Below are 16,047 nucleotides of genomic sequence, written 5' to 3' on the forward strand. Positions count from 1 at the left end.
ACGTCTGCAAGCTAGTGATGTGAGTAAGTTCCAAAAAGACTCCCAGTGGAGCTGAAACTGTCGGCCCAAAGTCGAATCCATGGAAGTTAACGAGTGTCGCTCCATGGTGACAAGCTGCAACATAAGTGAACATCACTGTGCTACAGTAGGAGGGTCAGCCACCAGCCAAGTTTGCAAAATACATTTCTTCCCTAGCAAAATAGAGCATTTGACAGCCCAAAAACCCTCTTAGCGAAGGTCTCAAAATGTCTGCAATGTCAAGTAGCATAGTACGATAGCATCCACCGCCATCAGAAATGACTAACATGAGAAGATACCATTGTCCAGAAAGTCATTATTTTCGGACATCCCCAAAACATGTGACCTAAAGTTGCTCTGTCCTGCAAACACTTTAAGGCATCATCAGGTCAAAGAGTGGCAAGAAAGGCTCTGTGTGGGGAAACATACATTCGCAGAAGAAACCTATATTGCAACTCACCATGGAAGGCATCACGCATGAGACCCCCTATTGAGGATACAACTTTTAAATTGTTCCTCAGTAAGGGAGATTCCTAAATCCATATTCCATTTTTCAACGTACTGGGCATAATTAAGATCAGATACTACTACTACTTAACATTTCTAAAGCGCTACTAGGGTTACGCAGCGCTGTACAATTTAACATAGAGGGACAGTCCCTGCTCAAAGAGCTTACAATCTAATAGACAAGTGAACAGTCAGTCCGATAGGGGCAGTCAAATTGGGGCAGTCTGGATTTACTGAACGGTAAGGGTTAGGTGCCGAACGCAGCATTGAAGAGGTGGGTTTTAAGCAAAGACTTGAAGATGGGCAGGGAGGGGGCTTGGCATAAGGGCTCAGGAAGGTTGTTCCAAGCATAGGGTGAGGCGAGGCAGAATGAGCAGAGCCTGGAGTTGGCGGTGGTGAAGGGTACTGAGAGGAGGGATTTGTCCTGTGAACAGAGGTTACGGGCAGGAACGTAAGGGGAGATGAGGGTAGAAAGGTAGTGAGGGACAGCAGACTGAGTGCATTTGTAGGTAAGAAGGAGAAGCTTGAATTGAATGCGGTATCTGATTGGAAGCCAGTGAAGTGACCTGAGGAGAGGGGTGATATGAGTATATCGGTTCTGGCGGAATATGAGACGTGCAGCAGAGTTCTGAACAGATTGAAGGGGGGATAGATGGCAAAGTGGGAGGCCGGTGAGGAGTAAGTTGCAGTAGTCAAGGCGAGAGGTAATGAAAGCGTGGACGAGAGTTCGGGTGGTGTGTTCAGAGAGGAAAGGGCGAATTTTGCTGATGTTAAAGAGGAAGAAGCAACAGGTCTTGGCTATCTGCTGGATATGCGCAGAGAAAGAGAGGGAGGAGTCAAAGATGACTCCGAGGTTGCGGGCAGATGAGACGGGGAGGATGAGGTGTTATCAACTGAGATAGAAAGTGGAAGAAGAGGAGAAGTGGGTTTTGGTGGAAGACGATTGAGCTCGGTCTTGGACATGTTCAGTTTCAGGTGGCGGTTGGACATCCAGGCAGCAATGTCGGATAAGCAGGCTGATACCTTTGCCTGGGTCTCTGCGGTGATGTCTGGTGTGGAGAGATACAGCTGGGTGTCATCAGTATAGAGATGATACTGGAAACCATGAGATGAGATCAGGGAGCCCAAGGAGGAGGTGTAGATTGAGAAGAGAAGGGGTCCAAGGACAGATCCCTGGGGAACACCAACAGATAAGGGGATGGGGGTGGAGGAAGATCCATGAGAGTGAACTTTGAAGGTGCGGTGGGAGAGAGAGGAGGAGAACCAGGAGAGGACAGAGCCCTGGAACCCAAATGAGGACAGTGTGGCAAGAAGTAAGTCATGATTGACAGTGTCAAAAGCGACGGATAGATCGAGGAGGATGAGGATGGAGTAGTGGCCTCTGGATTTGGCAAAGGAACAGGTCATTACAGACTTTAGAGAGTGCTGTTTCTGTCGAGTGAAGAGGGCGAAACCGGATTGAAGTGGATCGAGGATGGCATGAGAGGAGAGAAAATCAGGCAGCGGCTGTGAACTCTTTAAGTTGCTTGTGATAACACTTCAAAGGTACCTTCAGAAGTTCTGGGTATAAGAATAAAAAGCGAGCCTGTTTGCCACCAATGCAGCACAAATAGGATAATACTGTTTCCTCTTCTCTGTCAACATAAGTGAATATCTGAAATACCTTAATGGAAGATTCATCATACTTTAAAGTGTTGTGTTTATTCTTATACTAGTAAAAAAGGCCCGTTTCTGGAAACGAATGAATCGGGCGCTAGCAAGGTTTTCCTGGAGTGTGTATGTTTGAGAGAGAGAGAGCCAGAGTGAATGTGCGGGTTGTGTGACAGAGTGAGACTGTCTGTGTGACAGTGTGTGTGTGAGAATGAGAGTGTGTGACAGGGCCCCCTCCCCTGTTTCCTAATGCCCCTCACCCCGTTCCCTCCCCTCCTTTTCCTCCTCCTTCCCACACTTTGGGTTCCTTAAGGCTTTCAAAAGTCTATGTACCCCCGTGGCCCTAACGCCCAGTATCCGGATACCCCACTGCTGTCCTCCTCACCCCTCCCCCAAGATGTAATACTTTCACGTCCTTCATTTTTTTTTAAGGTTCCTATCTACCCTGTGTACAAATGCCCAGCATTCAGATTGTGTTCCTCTCGTAAATTTTCATTTCTTTCATTCATTCAGAACTTGCCCCCCCCCCTCCTGAACACTTTGGTTCCTTCAGTCTTTTAAAACTGTCCTATGTACCCTGTGTGCTAATGGCCAGCATTGAGATTGTTTTACTGTCCCAAATTTGCATGTCTGTCAGTCATTCACAACTCCCCCCCCTCCTTCTCCAGTTTAACACTTTCGTTTCCTTAAGTCTTTTAAAACTCTCCTATCTATCCTGTGTCCTAATGGCCAGCATTCAGATTGTTTTCCTTTCCCAAATGTTCATGTCTTACAGTCGTTCAGAACTCCCCCCTCCCCCCCATTTAACACTTTCAGTTCCTTCAGTCTTTTAAAACTCTCCTATCAACCCTGTGTCCTAATGGCCAGCACTCAGATTGTTTTGCTTTGCCAAATTGTCTGTCACTGATGTCACTGAGGTCAGTGCGTGCCTGCCTAGCAGACCACTTCCGGCAGGCATGGTCCCAAGCACATCCTGTTGGAGGTGAGAATTATTATATAGGATTGGCAAGGGATTTCAACATTATGCACATAGTTATGCAGACACCCCCAAATCACTAATGTTGAAACACATACCAAGAAATATAGATGGAAAGCGATGGCCACAAATGCTTGTAGTCTAAACAATAAAGTTCATGACCTTCAAGCCCTGATGTTGGAGGCACACTTAGATGTTGTTGCAATCACAGAGACGTGACTCAATGGTTCCACGAATGGGATGCAAGCATACCAGGCTATAATCTATTTAGGAAGGATAGAGAGGGCCGTAAGGTGGAGGAGTAGCTCTGTATGTGAGGAATGATATCATGGCGAATGAAATGACAGGGACCTGGGGAAAAGAAGAAGCGATATGGATCACCCTAAAAAGAGGATAGAACCTCGGTCCACGTGGGTGTTGTCTACAGACCCCCGACACAATTAGAGGAATTAGATAAAGATCTGATCGCAGATATTCAAAAATTAGGAAAGAAAAAAGAGGTTCTGTTGATGGGAGATTTCAATCTGCCGGATGTAGATTGGAAGGTTCCGTCTGCCAAATCGGAAAGAAGTAGATAGATCGTGGATGCTTTCCAAAGTGCTCTGCTCAGACAGATAGTGACGGAACCCACGAGGGAGGGAGCGATGCTGGATCTGGTGCTCACAAATGGGGACAGTGTGTCAAATGTCCGAGTGGGTGCACACCTGGGAAGCAGTGACCATCAAACGGTTTGGTTTGATATAATGGCTGAAGTGGAGGGCGGCTACTCTAAACTCAAAGTCCTGGATTTCAAGCGTGCTGACTTTAGTAAAATGGGGGAATACCTGAGGAAGGAGATGATGGGCTGGGAGGACGTATATGAAGTGGAAGGGCAGTGGTCCAGGCTGAAAGAAGCTATAAATAGGGCCACAGACCTTTATGTAAGGAGAGTAAATAAAAGCAAGAGAAAAAGGAAACCGATATGGTTCTCCAAGCAAGTGGCTGAGAAAATAAAGGCTAAAGAGTTAGCGTTCCAGAAATATAGAAAATCTCAAGAAGAGGAACACGGGGAGGAATACCGGATGAAACTGAAAGAAGCCAAGAGAGAGGTAAGTCTGGCGAAAGCGGAAGAACAAATGGCTAGAAATGTAAGGAGGGGCGACAAAATTTTCTTCAGGTATATTAGTGAAAGAATAATGACTAGAAAGGGAATTGTGAGACTAAAAGATACAGCGAACCACTATGTAGATAATGATGAAAAAAAAGCCAATTTGCTAAATAGATACTTTTGTTCGGTTTTCACTGAAGAAAATCCTGGAGAAGGACCGCAAGGGACTGGCAAAAGTACACCTGAGAATGGAATGGATATAGCACGTTCACGGAAGAGAGTGTGTATCAACAACTTGGAAAGCTAAAGGTGGACAAAGCCATGGGACCGGACGGGATCCACCCCAGAATATTGAGGGAGCTCAGAGAGGTTCTGGCGGGTCCTCTTAAAGATTTGTTTAATAAATCCTTGGAGACGGGGAGAGGTTCAGAGGGACTGGAGAACGGCGGAGGTGGTAACCTCTTCACAAAAGTGGTGATAGGGAAGAAGCTGGAAACTACAGGCCAGTAAGCCTCACTTCGGTTATTGGAAAAGTAATGGAAGCCATGCTGAAGGAAAGGATAGTGAATTTCCTAGAAGCCAACAAGTTGCAGATCCGAGACAACATGGTTTTACCAGAGGGAAATTGTGCCAACGAATCTCATTGACTTTTTTGATTGGGTAACTGGAGAATTGAATCATCGACGTGCTATAGACGTAATCTACTTAGATTTTAGCAAAGCTTTTGACACGGTTTCCCCACAGGAGGCTCTTAAATAAACTAGATGGGCTGAAGATAGGTCCCGAAGTGGTGAACTGGATTAGGAACTGGTTGACGGACAGACGACAGAGGGTGGTGGTAAATGGAGGTTCGCTCGGGAGGAGGGAAAGGTGAGTAGGGAGTGCCGCAGGGATCGGTGCTGGGGCCGATTCTGTTCAATATATTTGTGACATTGCTGAAGGGTTAGAAGGTAAAGTTTGCCTATTTGCGGATGATACTAAGATTTGCAACAGAGTGGGACACCCGGGAAGGAGTGGAAAGCATGAAAAGGGATCTGAGGAAGCTAGAAGAATGGTCTAAGGTTTGGCAATTAAAATTCAATGCAAAGTGATGCATTTAGGGAGTAGAAACCCACGAGAGACTTATGTGTTAGGCGGGGAGAGTCTGATAGGTACTGAGGGGGAGAGGGATCTTGGGGTGATAGTATCCGAGGATCTGAAGGTGACGAAACAGTGTGACAAGGCGGTGGCTGTAGCGAGAAGGTTGCTAGGCTGTATAGAGAGAGGTTTGATCAGCAGAAGAAAGGAAGTGTTGATGCCCCTGTACAAGTCGTTGGTGAGGCCCCACCTGGAGTATTGTGTTCAGTTTTGGAAGCCGTACCTTGCGAAGGATGTTAAAAAAAAATGGAAGCGGTTGCAAAAAAAAGCTACGAGAATGGTATGGGATTTGCGTTCCAAGACGTATGAGCAAAGACTTGCTGACCTGAACATGTATACCCTGGAGGAAGGAGGAACACGGGTGATATGATACAGACGTTCAAATACTGAAAGGTATTAATCCGCAAAAAAATCTTTTCTGGAGATGGGAAGGCGGTAGAACGAGAGGACATGAATGAGATTGAAGGGGGGGCAGACTCAAAAAAGATGTCAGGAAGTATTTTTTCAAGGAGAGGGTGGTGATGCTTGGAATGCTCTCCTGCGGGAGGTGGTGGAGATGAAAACGGTAACGGGATTCAAACATGCGTGGATATGCATAAAGGAATCCTGTGCAGTAGGAATGGATCCTCAGTAGCTTAGCCGAAATGGGTGGCAGAGCAGGTGGGGAAGAGAGGTTGGTGATTGGGAGGGGAGGATAGTGGAGGGCAGACTTATAACTGTCTGTGCCAGAGCCGGTGATTGGATGTGGGACTGGTGGTTGGGAGGCGGGAAATACTGCTGGGCAGACTTGTATGGGCTGTGCCCTGAAAAAGGAAGGTACAAATTAAGGTAAGGTATACACATATGAGTTTATCTTGTTGGGCAGCACTGGATGGACCATGCAGGTCTTTTTCTGCCGTCATCTACTATGTTACTATGTTTGCGATAACCATGCGGGGCCTGAGGTCCCCTGGAGCCACTCTGTCCAAGTCTGTGTGCACATTCTAATTCAATCAGGCCCAAACTTTGAGTTATGGGAAATTCCATATTTAACCAACCTTCGAACACAGCAAGAAGTTAAGAATCTGCTACCGTGTCTGGGATGCCGAAGAATCACAAGTCTTCTATTGAGCAGTCTCTAAATCCTCCAAGTTTTTGAAATGCTGCTGCAGCTGTGTTTTGCCGTCAGCTCCACCGATTCCATGTGCATTTCATCCTCAAGGGCCGAGGACCCGCGTTTCCAGTTCAGCATTGTGCGATTGAGTCTCTGTAAGCAAATTCTCCAGGTATGAAATTTGTCCTGATAATGTTTCCAAATGAGGTGCCAACTCCCCAGTAACTGTTCTTGTAATATCTGGCAGTGCCTCTTCCGTTATCTTGGTGACTGCTGCAGGGAGTATAGTCGCCATCTTGCCATTGGTGGAATGCAAACTGTCACGCTGTTGCTTCTCTGTTCTGGTCAGCAATATCACCACTTTTACATTGTAAAAATTTATCCATGCACGCTCTACCGATAGTAAAGTCAGTGCAAAGGTAATAAAATTAAGTTAATGGGGTTTCCAAATGCAAAAATGGGACATGGACCTAGGGAGTTAGCCAGACTCATGTCTTCTCACTGCTACATCATCACGTGACCCCCCCCCCCCCCATTTGCTTTTGTTTTAACAAAGTCCCCATCAAACCTCCATTATCCTCACGCAGCTGATGAAAGCTACTTTTGAGTGTCGGAATTCCATCTTAATCGGTCTGTTTTTTCCAACATTCTTCCCAAAATCTCATGCCTATCCTTGTGAATGCACACTGCACACCTTGAACTGCAAATGAGCTTTAGCCTTTATTTGGATTGGACTAAAGCTCTACCCAGCTTTTGTTTTTTTTCTTTTGACCCAAACAGGATGGGGGTAGCCATCGGTAAACATACTCATCCGGCTGTCTAGCAGACTGCATCTCTCTCACTTATGCACAGGATAGGCTGAATATAGAGCAGGGACCACCAGGTCAGTTGAGTTTTCAGGATATTCACAGTGAATATGCATGAGATGTATTAGCATGTACTTCCTCTATTGCATGCAAATATTTCTCAGACATATCCTTTTTGGGTATCCTGAAACCCAACTGGTCAGGTGGAACCTGAGGAGTGGATCGAAAACCACTGCTCTAGAGGTTCATGTCATGGCTCACAATTGAGGAAACTAGCAGAGAGTTGCAACGTGGTCTTCTGTCCACACATTCACGTCTTGAGCGGCTTCTCGACGTGGCAGCCAGTTCAGACAGTTCTGCAGAATTCGTTCGGGGTCTAGAATCCAACTCTACTCTCCTAGACCTATTCGGTTTATTTTTATATCAAGTGCTGGCATAAACAAACAAACTAACTACCTTTATGAAGAGATTCACCCAAGACATGTCGTTCTTTCCAGGCTGACTACACAACTGGCTTAGTGTTGCAGTTTAGTTTAATTGGTTCTTGGTTGGCTTGCCTGTGCAAGTCCTTATTGACTGTTTGGTGTTTTCAGTGAGCCCTGGTATCCAGAATTCCCATCTATTGGTATAGATGTCCTCGGGAAATTGAAGTTACTCACCTGTACCAGGTGCTCTCAGAGGACAGCAGGACACATATTACCACATACCCTCCCATCTCCCTAGGAATTGTAATTGTTTAAGCTTTGTATTCAACCCTTTGGGGCTGCCAAAGGTTTCTAGAAAAATTAGAATACTGGGCAGAGTCCGCACCAGGGCCTCCTTCAGTATTGTCACCCATCTGTGGTAATGCATCTTGCTGTTCTCAGAGAGCTCCTGCTACATGTTAGTAACTTTGCTTTATTTATTTATGCTTCTGACAAGTTTCTTTTATGGCCTATCTCACTAATGTTTTACATCTGATTTACTAATACTTATGCCTTTTCAATTTGGGTCTACTTTCCAGTTTTTGCAGATCATTCCTTTGGATTTAATAACCATTTCTCCTCACCATTTAACATGCTCATATGTTTCTTTCCTTTGAAATTTTCAAAACTGGATATTATGGACCAATCTACGGAAGATAATTTGTTTGTTCATCTGATTATTTAAAAATCACTTTGCATTATCATTTAGGGATCAGTGATATTTTTTATTTTGCCTGCACATGCAATTCACGGTCATCGTCATATGCTATAATTTGGAAGAATGTACATTGTGTTTTAAACTTTTAAAATATGGGTAAATATGTGTTGAGTAGAGTTCTCTAACTTAAAAGCACAATCTCATTCCAAAGGCTGGTGGTGGTTTTGCATGTTAGAAACATGCTGACTCTAAAAGGCCTTTAACACAAGTCTGCTTAGGAAAGAGAGAAATTTTTTTTTTTTTAAATTAAATGTACAACAGCATTCAGCTAATGCTATCCTTCCCTTTCTTATGTTTTATTTCTCCTTGCATTCTTTCTTTTTTAGCTTGAAATGGCAATTGAAAACCTACAAAAAATGAAGGCATTACCTCTCATAAAAGCAGTTTGCTCAACAGCATGTAAGTTAATGTTGATTTTAACACTATTCCTTCCTTTAGAGTTAAAATTGTTATTGGTTCAATGATCAGACAATCATGACTACCTGATTTTTTCCCCACTTGATTTGTTAACAGCCTCTTTTGGAGGCAAAAGCTGTTTACAGGGTATGAGTAAGAAGACTACCAAAGAAAGCATCCCTCAGAGAATGATAGGTCTTTCAAGCAGAAGAAACATCACAATCCTTGGTGCAGAGATCTTTTGCACAGACAGCAGCCACTATATAGGAGAAACACAGCTGGCAACAGAAGCCTATTCTGCTTCTTGCATACTACTACTGCTAATCATTTCCATAGCACTACTAGACATACACATTATATGTAGATACTTTCTCCGAGGACAAGCAGGCTGCTTGTTCTCACATGTGGGTCGACGTCCACGTCGGCCCAGGAATCGGCATTTTTCAAGCAAAATATAAACAAAGTTTTGCCACTTTTGGCATGCATGCACCATGCATGTGTGGACTGGTTTCCTGCCCGTCGCGTGAGCACATCTCATCAGTTTTCTTTCTCCGCGTTGAGGTGCGGTAGGTTTTTATCTGCGCTTCTTTCAGGCCAGGAATGAGTCTTCTTGAGTTTTTTCGCTTTTTTGTTCTAAATTTTTCTTTATTTTACTTCAATTGTGTATTAAAAAAAAAAATTCCCGTAGTGTCTATAAGATATTTTTCACTTTTTAAAGTTTCCTTTGTTTTCGACGCAGCCTGGTTGTTCCATTATTTTTTGTGCCCTTTTTCTGTTAAACAGGCACAATCGCGGTCTTTGATTTCGCCGAAGCTGTTTTCCATCCATGTCATCGAAGACACCTAGCGGGTTCAAATGTAATCTGTGCAAACCGGACCGCAACCGGACCGTCTCAGGTACCAATACCCACGCCTGGTGTATCCAGTGCCTTGGGCCCGACCATAGCCCAGCCACTTGTAGTCTGTGTCTCGTATGAAGAAAAGGACCCAAGCGTTTCGAGAAGCCCAACGAAAAAAGCTTTTTGGGGCTCGGTCCGATCCTTTGACATCGGTACCGAGGTCGGCGGCATCGCATCGAGAGAAATATCGACGTCGAGAGCGGACGGTAATGGCTGCTGAAAGACCAATTCGTGCTGGGAGCAGTGAGGCATCTAGTGGGTCTCCACCTGCCTCGAGGCCTCCTGTTATGCAGCACCCCCCCCACCCCCCAAGGACCGACCTTCATCGGACCCGGCCCTGAGGAGGTGTGAGGATCCATGTCCTCATCCGGTACCAAGGAGTCTTGATGACGGGAGTCAAGTGAAGGGAAAAGAAGCACCGTCATCGGTTTCCTTCGACACACAGTGCCGGGAGCTCCTGGGCATCGAAGGAATCGGCACCCGAGAAGCATCGGCGCTAGAGGATCGCGTCCCCCCTATACAGGAGGTGCCGATGCATCAGTCTTCTGGCAGCCTGGTACCTGCTCCCGAGCCTTGACAGATTCTGCCACCGGCTTCTTTACCGACCCCGTAGCCTTGTCTGACAGTGGCTCTCGACAAGCACACCAGGGCCCTGCTTCCAGAGCTTCTTGAAGGGTTGCTGCACCAGTTTGCTTCGGTGTCGGGGGTGCTTGCGCCTCCGTACCACCTTCTGCAGCAGCATCTGGCCCTTCGCCTGTGGTGAGGTCCCTGACCTCTGTGCCGCCTGCGGCATCAGTGTCAGCTGCCACCCAGGTCGACTCCCCTTCGACATCGTGTGGAGGAAGCTTCACCGCAGTCCAGGCAAGCGTTGACTTCTCGGCACCGCCATCGAGCACGTTTCTTCTTGGCGTTGAGGCAGGCTCAGTTTCGGACTGCTCTCAGGGATGTCCGATACTGAAGATGAGCGTTCGAGGGGAGGAAGTGGAAGATCCCAGGTACTTTTCTTCTGATGAGTCCTATGGGATTCCCTCTGAACCCTCCCTTCCACCAGAAAGGAGACTTTCTCCACTGAGAGTCTATCCTTTACTTCCTTTGTCAAGGAAATGGCTTGCGGCTATTCCCTTCCTATGGAGGTTGAGGATGAGCCCAGGGCTGAAATGCTCAAGGTCCTGGATTATCCTACTCTGCCTAGAGAGGCTAGTGGCTCCTTTGCATAACGTACTGAAGGAAGTCCTTATGCAAACTGGTCATTCCTTCTGTCTAATCCCGTGATCCCCCAAAAGCTGAATCCCAATATCGGATTCATGGTGAACCTGGATTGATGAAGCCTCAGCTACCTCACAATTCCTTGGTGGTGGACTCCGCCCTCAAAAGAGCCAAGAGCACTAGCGACTATGCCTCGGCGCCCCCAGGTAGAGAATCTAAAACCTTGGACTCTTTTGGGAAGAAGATGTATCAGGCCGCTATGCACGCCGCCAAGATCCAGACATACCATCTCTTCACGAGTGTCCACTTGTGGAACTCGGTGAGGCAACTGTCCTGCTTGTTTGATGCACTCCCTTCGGACCAGGCCGAGCCTTTTCACCAGGTGGTCAGGCAGCAGAAGGCATGTTGAAAATTCCTGGCCAGGGGTACATACGACACTTTTGATGTAGCATCCAAGATCGCTGCTCAAGGTTTACTGATGCGCAGACTCTCATGGCTTCATGTCTCTGACCGGATCATTCGGTCCAGCAGTGGATGGCAGATGTTCCTTGCGGGAGATAACCTTTTTTGGTGGAGAAAGTAGAGGATGTAGTTGACCAGATCAAGAAGCATAATGATGCTATGGATTCTCTCTCCCGCCGGGCGTGTCTTCTGCTACTACCTCCTCTCTAGGAGGTTTTTTGGAGGGAAGAGGAGTGTTCCCTATTCCTATGCTAGGCGTAGCTACACTCCTGCTTCTCGGCAGCCTGCCCAGCTCAGTCCCAGCGCGCTCGTTCTCATCAACAGCATGCGCCTGAGGCCCCCTGGTGCTCCCCAGCAAAAGCAAGGGATGGGCTTTTGACTGGCTCCAGTTCGGCATAGCCTCAGTAAAGTGTCCGTAACGCGCGGCTTGCCGGTAGGTGGGAGGTTGATGTTTTTTTTCATTATAGGTGGCCTCTCATAACCTCCAACCGGTGGGTTCTTCAAATAGTCCGGTTAGGATACACCCTCAATCTGGAATCCAAACCTCCAAATTGCCCACCGGGAGCTCATTCTTACACGCTCCCCGCACAAGCAAGTACTTGCAGAGGAACTCTCTGCCCTTCTAAAGGCCAGTGCGATCGAACCCCGTTCCACCAGGGGAAGAAGGGCTGGAATTCTATTCCAAGTACTTCCTTGTGCAAAAGATAACGTGGGGATGCATCCCATCCTAGACCTGAGGGCCCTGAACAAATTTCTAGTCCAAGAAAAATTCAGGATGCTTTCCTGGGCACCCTTCTTCCCATGATTCAAGAGAATGATTGGCTATGCTCTCTGGACTTAAAGGATGCTTACACACACATCTCATAGGAGGTATCTTCGATTTCGGCTAGGAACACAGCAATTTCAGTACCGTGTACTGCCCTTTAGTCTGGCATCTGCACCCAGAGTGTTCACAAAGTGCCTGGCGGTGGTCGCAGCATTGCTACGCAGACTGGGAGTGCATGTGTTCCCTTATCTCGACGATTGACTGGTAAAGAGCACCTCGGAGGCAGGTGCTCTACAGTGCATGCAAATGACTATTCAAGTGCTAGAGCTATTGGGGTTCATGATAAAATTATTCCAGTTCATCTCACTCCAGTTCAAAATTGGAATCATTGGAGCTCTGTTGAACCCAAAGACAGCTCGTGCTTATCCTCCCGAGGCAAGGGCAGACAACCTCCTGTCCCTGGTGTCCATGGCTTGAGCGTCTCAGCAGGTCACGGCTCGGCAGATTGTGAGACTTCTGGGACACATGGCCTTCACAGTTCATATAACTCCCCATGGCACGTCCTACACATGAACCAGTTCAATGGACCTAGCTTCCCAGTGGTGTCAAGCTACGGGGGATTTAGAGGATGTGATCCAGCTGTCCACCGACTTTCAGAATTCCCTTCAGTGGTGGATGATTTGATCCAGTTCGACCTTGGGACGCCCATTCCAAATTCCTCAGCCATAGAAACTTTTGACGACGGGATGCACCCTGCTGAGGTGGGGGGCTCATATAGATGGGCTTCACACTCAAGGAGCTTGGTTCTCTCAGGAAAAAAGGTCTTCAGATTAACCTCCAGAAATTTTTAGCGATATGGAACGCTCTAAAGGCTTTCAGAGATTGGCTGTCCAACCAAATATTTTGATTCAGACAGACAATCAGGTGCCTTGTATTACACCAACAAGCAGGGGGGCACCGGATCTCGCCCTCTGTGTCAGGAAGCAGTCCAGATGTGGCTTTCGGCACGCCGTTATTGTATGTTTCTCCAAGCCACTTATCTGGCAGGCACAAACAACATTCTCCAAGGACAAGCAGGCTGCTTTTTCTCACTGATGGGTTGACATCCGACAGCAGCCCCAGGTCCGGAATTCTTCCTAGCAACAAAGTTTGCTAAGCCCTCGTTCGCACGAGTGTGCGTACCGCCATGCGCGGGCCGTCTTTCCGCCCGTTGTGCGAGCGTGCCCCTCAGTCTCTTTTTTTTCCGCGGTCAGGGCGGCTGTTTTACTGTCATTCTGCGCCTCAGGAGAGAGCCTTTGTGATTTTTTTTCGCCTTTTTTCTCTTGTTCTTCGTTTTTCACGAGTACGCTCGCTTGTTCTTTAAAAAAAAAAAAAAAAAAAAGATGACTTCATCTTCCTCTTCTAGGTTGTCAGACATTTTTTTGCTTCGTTTCGTGGCGGCCCTGTTAGCCACCCGTACGGGGTTTTGTTTTCCCCCTTTTTTTGGCGCCATTGCGTCTTTGATTTCGCCGCCGCGATTTTTCCATCGATGTCATTGAAGATCGCCAGCGGCTTCAAGAAGTGCACTCGGTGCAGCGCGGGCAATCTCATCACTGATCCACACGCTTCGTGTCTTCAGTGTCTTGGGGTGAGTCATCGCCCCGACGCTTGTACTTTGTGCTGCGGTCTTTAAAAGCGGACTCAAGCGTCGAGATTAGATCAGTGGGAGTGCCTGTTCACACGCTTCGCCCTGTTCTTCGACATCGACAGCGGTAACCGAGATAGTCGTCGGTGGTGTCGATGTTGGCACCGGAGAGTGCATCGACGTCCGGAGTGCAGGTAATGGCTGTCCAGGAGACCATCTCACGCTGGCAGCAGTGGGCCATCGAGTGGGTTTCCACCTGCCTTGAGGGCTTCGGACCCAGACCCCCGAGGTGCGTTTGGATTCCACTGTCTTTCCTCATTGGTTATCCGGGGGGGTACCGAGACCGTGCTTCGAGCGAAGGCGAAGAAGCACCGTCATTGGTCACCCTCCCGTCATGTACCGAGCGGGACGCCGATAGCGTCGACGCCGGAGGACAGCTCATCCTCCATTCGGAGGTGCGATGCGCAATCTCCGGACAGCCCGGTACCTCCTCACGCCTCCTCAGCAGATCGGGCTTCGACTCCTGCACTGGCTCCCAAGCCTTTCTCTACAGCCACTCTTGACGAGCGCCTCGAGGCATTCTCCAGGGATCCTGGAAAGGCTGCTGCGATCGGCCTGTTTCTGGTACCGCCAGTGCTTGCGCTATGGTACCGTCGACAGATGCGGCAGCTGGCTCCCCCGCTTTTGGTGTCGGTGCTGCTTGGTGTGCCGGCATCGGCTGCCACCCAAGGGGTTTCCCCGTCGACGTCGGTGGATGAAGCTTCATCGCTGTCGGCACGGGAGTCTTCTTCTCGACACAGTCATCGAGGACATCGCTCTTCGACGTCAAGACAGGCCCGGCTTCAGACTGCGGTCAGAGAGATCGTGTCTGATACCGAGGGAGAGGCCTCGTGGGAGGCAGAGGAAGATCCAAGATATTTCTCTGATGAGGAGTCTTGTGGTCTTCCTTCTGATCCTACTCCTTCGCCCAGAGAGAAATCTTTCCCCCCCCCCCCCCACCCCCCCCCCGAGAGTTTGTCTTTCTCGTCTTTTGCCGGGAAATGTCTACGGCAATTCCCTTCCCAGTGGTTACTGAGGATGAGCCCAGGCTGAAATTGTTCGAGGTCCTGGTCTATCCTTCACCACCTAAGGAGTCATCCACGGTTTCCCTACATAATGTGTTTAAGCAGACATTGATGGCGAACTGGATGAAACATTAACTAATCCCACCATCCTTAAAAAAAAGTTGAGTCCCAGTACCAGATTCACGGGACCCGAAGTTGATGAAGTCCAGGTTACCTCATGACTCTGGAGTTGTGGATTCCACTCTCAAGAGAGCCAAGAGTTCTAGGGATTACACCTCGCGGCCCCTGGGGCGGGAGTCTAGAACTCTGGACTCTTTTGGGAGGAAGGCCTATCATTCCGCTATGCTCGTGGCCAAGATCCAGTCCTACCAGCCTACATGAGCATTCATATGCAGAATAATGTGAAGCAAACTGGCGAACTTGGTCGACCAGCTTCCTTCGGAGCAGGCCAAGCCTTTTCAGGAGGTGGTCAGGCAGCTGAAGGCGTGTCGTAAATTCCTGTCCAGGGGTGCTTATGGACACTTTTGATGTTGCGTCTAGGGCCGCTGCTCAAGGTATAGTGATGCGCAGACTCTCATGGCTGCGTGCCTGACCTGGAAAATCGGAGTTCAGAAGTGGATTGCTGACTCTTCTTGCCGGGGGGATAACATTTTTGGCGAGAAGGTCGAGCAGGTGGTAGAACAGCTCCACCAGCAGGACACCGCATTCGACAAACTCTCCCACCGGATGCCTTCAGCATCTACCTCTTCAGGTAGACGTTTTTACGGGGGTTGGAGGAATGCTCCCTACACTTACAATAAGCGCAGGTACAATTCTCCTTCCCGCCAGCCTGCTCAGGCTAAGCCCCAGCGTGCTTGTTCACATCAGCGTGCGCCTCAACGGGCCCCTGCAGCTCCCCAGCAAAAGCAAGGGACGGGCTTTTGACTGGCTCCAGGAGAGCATAGCTGACATAAATGTATCTGTGCCAGACGATCTACCGGTTGGGGGGAGGTTAAAATTTTTTCCACCAACGTTGGCCTCTTGTAACCTCCGATCACTGGGTTCTCCAAATAGTCCGGCTAGGATACTCCCTCAATTTGATCTCCAAACCCCCAAATTGTCCACTGGGAGCTCAGTCCTTCAGCTTCCAGCACAGGCAGGTACTGCAGAGGAACTCTCCGCCCTTCTCAGCGCCA

The 16,047-nt window shown here is 48.2% G+C and overlaps 1 protein-coding gene across 1 annotated transcript in view; it reads left to right on the forward strand.

Annotated features, from left to right (window-relative positions):
- The window catches only part of RFX2 (regulatory factor X2), a 582,894-nt gene that overhangs the window by 207,086 nt on the left and 359,761 nt on the right, over positions 1 to 16,047 (forward strand). The window contains 2 exon segments of the mRNA XM_030218518.1: positions 8,783 to 8,804; positions 8,807 to 8,865. Of these exon segments, the coding sequence (XP_030074378.1) occupies positions 8,783 to 8,804; positions 8,807 to 8,865 (81 nt within the window).

Source organism: Microcaecilia unicolor, chromosome 11, assembly GCF_901765095.1.
Source record: "Microcaecilia unicolor chromosome 11, aMicUni1.1, whole genome shotgun sequence".
In the NCBI taxonomy this organism is placed as follows: domain Eukaryota; kingdom Metazoa; phylum Chordata; class Amphibia; order Gymnophiona; family Siphonopidae; genus Microcaecilia; species Microcaecilia unicolor.